Source organism: Otolemur garnettii, unplaced genomic scaffold, assembly GCF_000181295.1.
Source record: "Otolemur garnettii isolate 467f Iridium unplaced genomic scaffold, OtoGar3 scaffold00101, whole genome shotgun sequence".
In the NCBI taxonomy this organism is placed as follows: Eukaryota; Metazoa; Chordata; class Mammalia; order Primates; family Galagidae; genus Otolemur; species Otolemur garnettii.
In genome coordinates this window covers 6,095,790-6,103,540 of record NW_003852496.1, presented here as the reverse complement: position 1 = coordinate 6,103,540, position 7,751 = coordinate 6,095,790, and the positions used below count along the sequence as shown (strand labels likewise).

Genomic DNA, 7,751 nt, shown 5'->3' with positions numbered 1-7,751 from the left:
AAAAAAAAAAAGGAATGGAAAATTTTTTTTTTTATTTTGACCATCTCACTCTGTTGCCCAGGCTAGACTGCTGTCACGTCAGCCTAGCTGACAGCAACCCCAAACACCTGCATTCAAGCAATCCTTCAGCCTCAGCCTTCAGAGTAGCTGGAACTGCAGACACTTGCCACAACACTCAGCTAGTTTTTTTTTTTTCTATTTTTAGTGGAGATGAGGTCTTGCTCTTGCTCAGGCTGGTTTCGAAATGGTTAGCTGAAGTGATCCTCCTGCCTCAGTCTCCCAGAGTGCTAGGATTACAAGTGTGAGCGACCCTGTCTAGCCACATCTTATACTATGGTTTGAATGTCTATCTCCTCTGAAACACGGGTTGAAATTCAATCCCAGTGTAACGATATTCAGATGCAGGGCCTTTAAGAGGCACAGCCCTTATGAATGGGTTAATGGATTAATCTGCTGCATGACAGCAAGAGCCGCCCTCTCACCCTGTGATGCCTTCTACCATGTTATGATGTAGCATGAGGCCCCCTCACCCAAAACCAAGTAGCTGTAGCTGCTCAACCTTGGACTTTCCAGCCTCTAGAGCAGCAGTTCTCAACGTGTGGGTCACGACCCCTTTTTTCCATTTGTAACAACGCGGCAACTAGGAAGGCTGAGAACCACTGCCCTAGAACTATGAGGGTGGAAACGAAGCTCTTTTCTTTATAAATTACCCAGTCTCAGGTATTCTGTTACAGCAAGAGAAAGCAGACTAAGATACCTTGAGATCAAGACCATGTCTTACGTAGCTATGTACTCCCATTTCCCATCCCTGTACTGAACAAAGCCCCAGGCCTTGGGCAGGCAGGCAGCGATTGCTTGCTGTGAAGAGGTGTTAGGTGCACCTATTAGGTGTATTAGGTATTACTTTATCCACTTACAAAAAAAGGAATAGGGCAGAGGTGAAGCGACTTGCCTAAGTGACTTGTTCTACAGGTACAACAGTAGAACTAGGCATCTAGCCCAGGTCCAGTGCTTATTCACAGACACTGTGCTGCTGGCAGGAACGGATGTGTTAGACTCATGAAATTTGGTTCTGGGCTATGATAATAGCAAGGACGGATCCTGACGTTTCTGAGCCAACCAACCCAAATAACACCCCTGTGATTGCAAAAATAATAAAAATGGCAAACATGTATTGATTGCTTACTATATGCCTAGCTGTATCTTAGGCATCTTATATGAATTGATCCATTTAGACATCACAGCAACTCCAGGAGGTAGGCACAAAGTTATCTCCATTTTAGAAGGGAGGAAATTGGGGGCCAGATTGTACAGCTGGGAAGTAGCAGAGCTGTGTTTAAATCCATGTTACCTGACCTCTTATCTCACCTGTACCTGAAGTGGGAAAAGTTTCAAGTGTTTCTGTTGCAAGGGAATATTACAGAGAGACGAGGAGTTGGTACGACTCTGTCATTTCCTATCTGTTTAGGTTTTGGCAAAGTGTTGGCCTCACTGTGAAAGGGATCTCCTCCTTTTTCTCCCAGCCTCATCATCGTGGATCCTCAGAATAGCCCCATGAGCACCTGCTTGGCACATAGAGCCCTCAGCAAAGATGTGTCAATAAACAAATGATTGAGTATTTTGAAAGCACCCCATAAGATGGATTGCCAGGGAGTATCCCTTTTAGGGTAGTTGGCTCTAAGGTATGTCCGCAAATTCTTCAACTCTCCTCCCTTCTAAGATGAAGGCTTCTCTCCTTCCCCTTGAGCACGGGCAGTACTCAGTGACTCATTTCTGACAAAGAGCACACAGTGACAGGGATGGTTTGAAACTTCAGAGACTAGGTCATGAAAGGCACTGCAGCCTCCTCTTTGCTCTCTTTTTTGGACCATTCGCTCTGGGGGGTGGGTGTCAGCAACCGTGTTGTGAGGAGACTCAGGCAACCTCATGGAGAGGTCCCTGTGGGGAGGAACGGAGGCCTCCTGCCAATAGAGCAGTGTATATAAGCCAGCTCAGAAGCAATCCTTCACACGGCTGTGGCCCAGGTCAGCATCTTGGCTGCAGCCTCATGGAAGACTCTGAGTCAGAGCCATCTCACTAAGCCATGCCCAGATTCCCGGCTCTCAGAAACTGTGCGCAATAGTAGATGTTTTGCTTTAGGTCATGTGGGGATATTCGTTATGCAGCAATAGATAATATACCTCCCTTTCGGGACTTCCTTTTGCTCCTCTGTGAAATAGGGGTAACCATCCCCATCTTGACTAACCTAAGGGAAGGAAGTGATAACATATCCTGAGAATCCTCAGTGTCTTCATCTGGCAAATGGGGCTGCTTACCTTGGAGCTCCTGGGAGTAGGCATGAAGGTTTCCAATCGGAGATTCTCCTTCCTGCGGACCGTGTCTAAGACCTTGGCCTCTGAAGGTGTGAGGACGGACTTGTTGGTTAGCCACCTCTTTACATCACCGAAGGACTCCAGATCCTTCCGTAGCTTTACCCTTTTGCTCACCCAGGTCTTACTATCCTCTGGCTGGATATCTCCATCCTCCAGGGCTTTGAAGCTGGAGACGAACTGTGGGGGTGCCTGGGGTTGGGGTATGGGATTGATGGGTGTCTGGTCCTCCCCGGGAGGCACAACGATGACCCGCCGCCGGCTTGGAGGCAGGTGGAACTTGCTCTGCTTGAACCGCTTGAAGCAGTGGGCAATGACCTCTTCAGGATTGAACTTAGGGGACTCGCTGATAGTCTCATTGTTGACTGAAGTCTTGGATTGGCAGAGCCCTTTGGGGAAGAGGGTTAAAAGGTGAATTTCTTTCCAGAAGAGGACTAAAAGGAGCAGGGGCCAGGCGTGGTGGGTCAGGCCTGTAATCCTACACTTTGGGAGGTTGAGGTGGGTGTAGAGCCTGAGCTTACAGGTTCAAGACCAGCCCGAGCAAGTGCAAGACCCCGTCTCTAAAAAAAAAATAACATTCAGGCCTTGTGGCGGGCACTTGTAATCCCAGCTACTTGGTAGGCTGATACAAGAGGATCACTTGAGCCCAGGAGTTTGAGGTTGCTGTGAACTATGACACCACGGCACTCTACCAAGGGTGACAAAGTGAGACTCTGTCACAGAAAAAAAAAAAAAGCCAGGAAGGACAAATACTTTAGCACCAGGCCGGGCATCAGCCCTGGGTCCTCAACTTGGCTTTCTCATTGACTTGCTATAATGATGAAGATAATTTCATCTAACACGACCAGGCACTCCTGACAGCAGGTGCTAAGCTAATGGCTTCATATGCTTTCTCTTATTTAATCTTCCTCACTCCCAGATCCCAAGACTGCTGCTGACAATCAGAATGGACTTTTCAAAATGTTAATCTGAGCTTGTCTGATCGTCTGAAGCAGTTTGAGCCCTGGCCCTGCCATTCTCTGACTGTGTGATCTTGGGCAAGCCATTTACTTCCCTGTATCTCCTCTGTAAAATGGGAATAAGGTTGGTACTGACTTTATTAGGTGGTGGAGATGGTTGGAATCAGTCAGTTCATTAGCGTTGCTTTGTACCTAATAAATGTGCCATTATTTTCAGCTACTTACCCTTCAGCCATTTTGAAACCCTTCCAGGACTTTTCATGTTCCCCAAATAAAGTCCCGTGTCCCTCCTCTGCCAACCTGCCGTCTTATCACTTGCTTCTTTCTCTCTCTTGTATGTGAGAGGCTTGAGCTTCTGTCTGTTCCTTGAGCCATCCAAGACCCATCCTGACTAAAGGTTTGATACATGCTCCCCCTCTTCCAGAAGCCTCCCTCCCACATCCACACCCTCCTCGCTCCTCCTCGTCCCCCAGGCCTCAGACCAAATGGTCCCTCTCTTGCCTCCAGTCTCAAATACATCCTCATCTTACCTCTGCGTATCCCAGCCTGCACAATCCCTTATCCCTCTTATCGCAGCTGGGGAAATCGAGGGCTCAGAATCATGGTCTTCACACTGAATAAGGCTAGTGGTCCTGTTTTGTTTGACATATTGCTCACAATTTTTCAACTTGAGTTACTTTAGGCTGGGGCATGCCCTCTCCAGCTTTACACAGACCCCACCATTCTCTATTGTCTCACATACAGCTCCGTTCATTCATGAAGTTCTTGGTTTAGGCAGACATTGTGTTTGAGACCCTTGGTGCAAGTACTTGGTTGATGCTTGTCTGTTCTGATAGACCATCAGCTCCGTGAAGACCGTGGCCTCATCTCTCTTGTTCCCTGTTAGAGCCTTGGCACCACAATGGTGCCTACACATCGTGGGAACTCAGTAAATATTTGGTGAATGAATTAATGACATATAGATCTCTGACGTTGGTGCTATGCTTATGCCCATTTTACAGATAAGGACCCTGAAGCCCAGAGAGGCCCAAGGTCACACGGTTGATTAGCAGAGCTGGGACATAAACCTCAGTTTTCCTGGCCCCAGAGTTCAGCTCTTAGTGGTTACTTCATATCCCTCCAGGCTGCCACCCAATCCTGCTGAGTCTCAAGTCTCTTATTTCTAAAATGGCACAAACTCTATCCACCTTCTGAAGTTGCTATGAAGATCACATAAGATACTAAGTATGAAAGTGTCCTAAAAATCAGACGGGATAGATTCTATGTAACATCATCATTGAAAATATGGTCACTATCATTTTCTTTCAAGAACTGAAACTCCCTTGCTTAAACCCCACCCATGGCTCCCAGCTGCCTCTAGGATAAAGCTCAAGCTCCCCAACCTGCCCTCACCCATCCTCCTGCCCCAGGCAGCGTCTCTGATTTCTCTGGCTCCTTGTCTTGCTCCTTCTGCCTCACTCTGTGTTTGTGCCTGAGCTGAGCTGCCTGTGCTTCCTGCCCTATGCCACCTCCCTACACACTCCCAAGCCAGGCCGCTTCCTCTCTCTGACATGCTCTCCTATCTCCCGCTTCACTTGATTATTCCCAGTTCATCCTTTGAGACTCAGTGCAGACACCCCTGTCCCCTGAAGCCTTCCCAACCCCTCTGTTGTGTCCCCTCTGGGTCTCCACAGCCCCCTTACATAGCCCCTTACTTAGCACTTGCCATATTTTTATGAGACGAAGATGCTTTCTGCATCGTTCATTTCCAACAGCCTGCAAGTTTCCCAGTAGTTTCCCCTGTGTCCCTGGTGACCAGCCCGGCACAGAGTGGACGTTCAGTTCATTTGTTAAGCCTCTTTGCAAGGCCCATGTGTTCCTTTCATAGTCGGCAAATAATAAAAGTCTAAATCAATAGGGACAGAGGTGAGCACAGGGGATTACTGAGCGTTTAGTCATTCATCAAATGCGTATTTACTGAGAATCGCCAGGGCTGGGTGCTGCGCCAGGTACAGATTTATTTATTTACGTATGGGCACTATTAAAATTTCCTTAAGATATTTCTTTGGGAAAGGGGACACCATACTTCTACTCAAAGAAGAGAAACATTTTTACAGTAGCCTTTTATTTCTCACACTTACTATGTCATGAATTCATAGGGAATAGGTTCGAGCAGCTCAGGGGCCTTTCTTTCCATTGAATGTGACAAAGCTTGCTATGGCTATTACATCAGGCCCTCACAGGGACGAGGTTCCAGCACCCCCTGCTCCCTTTTAACGGGGTCTCCTGTGTGCTACGCTGTATGCCTACTAGGCCGTGAATTCATAGAGGAATAGCTTCTGGGGCTCAGGCTCCTTTCCAGTGGTTCTCACAGAGTGAGCTTCTCTGGCCAGAGCAGGCTGGTGCTTCATTTCAACCCAGACACCTCTTTAGTTTCCTTCTTTTTCTGATCATTTTCCTTCATGCTTTTTAGGAAGCTATCTTGACTCTTAGAGTGTTTAATATGCTCAATATGAACATTAATCCTTTTGGCAAGAATCTGGCCCTTAACTTGTTTCTTTACAACAATGCCAGCAGCATGCTGGGTAACACTGTAGACTCTTTCAGTTCTGCCATGGTAACATTTGGGCGGCATGCCTTTCTGAACAGTACCCATATCTTTGCGGTCTACACTATCACCTTTCTTAGGATTCCCATGTACCTGGCTAAAGGAACAACTCCATGTTTCCTAAAAGGCCTAGAGAACACATATTGGGGGCCTCTCCTCTTTCCCTTAGTGTTTGACATTTTGGTGAATTGCTGGAAAATAGCATCTCTGGCCCAAAGGAAGCCAGGTGCAGAGTTAAACGGGGCTGGGCACCTGACCATAGTGCACCAGATGGAACAAGGCAGGACAAACAGAGGGGTAACAAGGTGCTCTCAGTTGCAGGAGAAACCTGATGGATCTTGGGGGTCATCAAGGAAGAGGTGCTACTGATGTAGTGTAAGAGCCAAACTAACTCCATTTTGTCAGAGACTCCATTTTAAAGCCTGGTTGTTTTTCTAAGTTACATTCCAGGAGTGCTGAGTAATGTAAGCAATGCCTCATGACCTTGCACAACATCTGAGTGCTGAATAGTGTAAGCAATGCCTCACGACCTTGCACAACATCTGCCCATGTATGATGATGGCAGCCCCCAGACACCTAACTCTGACTGCTAGAAAATACTTCTTTATATTGACCCACAGTTTGCTTTCTTGCAATTTCTACACTTTGATGCTAGACCTCTCTGCCGATGCCCCAGAAAACACACTTCTTCCCCCCGTTTCCAGGACAGTCTGCCGGTGTCTGGAGATAATTCCAGTCTTTCTTAAAATTCTCCCTGCCCTCGGCTTCTGATTCAGATCTCTCCCTAAGTCTCACCTCTGGCTACTACTCTTGGGCCTTTCTTTTCCTGCACACTCCTTAAATATTGGTACCTTCCAGGCTCACACCCAGCTCTCTTCTGTCTTCAAAGAATACCCTCCACTCACATGTTTTCATGACCCTCTGTATCAGGAGGACATTGACTCCCACTAATGCTTATGACTTAGAATCAGCTCCAATTTTATATATCAAGTTGCTCCTAAAATATCTACACTTGGATGGCTTACAAGGATCTTAAACTTAACCAGTTAAGCCTGAGTTTGCCTCCATGCCCTTGCCACCTCCTACCTGGGTCCTCTGAAAACATTCTCTATCTCTGTGAAAGGCGTCTCCATCTACCAGGTCCTCTCACTACCTACTCCAGCATCATCTTTGATTGTGCCTTCCATGTTCTTTGACCAGTCAGTCCCCTCTAGCTTGGGTCCTCTCCCTCACCTCTCAGCATCATTGGCCTGAGCATTTGACTGGAGGCCTGACCCCTGTGCCTGGGAAAAGTGGCCAGAGGGGCAGCTTGTCCTCTTTCTCCACTGGATGTTAATGTGTTCAGCACTCACTGGAGAAGAGGCATGGAGAAGACCTTCCACTTTCAAGCTTGCCATCCCCAGGTCACCTCACACCCTCATTCTGACTCTGCAGTCAGTCTCTGAGCTTGCGGACAGGTCCCCACCTCATCCTGTCACTGCCAGTGGTTTCTCTATCTCCTGGCTTACAAGATCTCTATCATCTTGTCTCCTCTGACTTTTCTCACCTCATTTCCAAAGACACTTACTACCGGAAGTTTCCTGAAGAGATTGGGCCTCTGTGATGCTGTTTCTTTGCTGGAAATGTTTTCCCCTCTCCCTTTGGCAAGGAGAACTCTTTAACCTTTAAGCCCTAGCATAAAGATCTTTTCTACGATTCTTTCCAGAAAAGACTGTTCTTCTTTGTCCCATACCCTCAGTGTACCTCTTATTCCTGGATGTTTCCCCTGGACCCTGCATTCACTCCTTATTCTGTAATTATCGGTTTATCTTTGTCTTTCACTTCTTTTTTTTTTTT

General features: G+C 47.2%; 1 protein-coding gene across 1 annotated transcript in view; it reads right to left on the bottom strand.

Annotated features, from left to right (window-relative positions):
- The window catches only part of EFCAB12 (EF-hand calcium binding domain 12), a 25,224-nt gene that overhangs the window by 16,385 nt on the left and 1,088 nt on the right, over nucleotides 1–7,751 (bottom strand). The window contains exon 2 of the mRNA XM_023516965.1: nucleotides 2,316–2,803. Coding sequence (XP_023372733.1) covers nucleotides 2,316–2,803 — 488 coding nt within the window. The remainder of the gene's footprint in view (nucleotides 1–2,315; nucleotides 2,804–7,751) is intronic.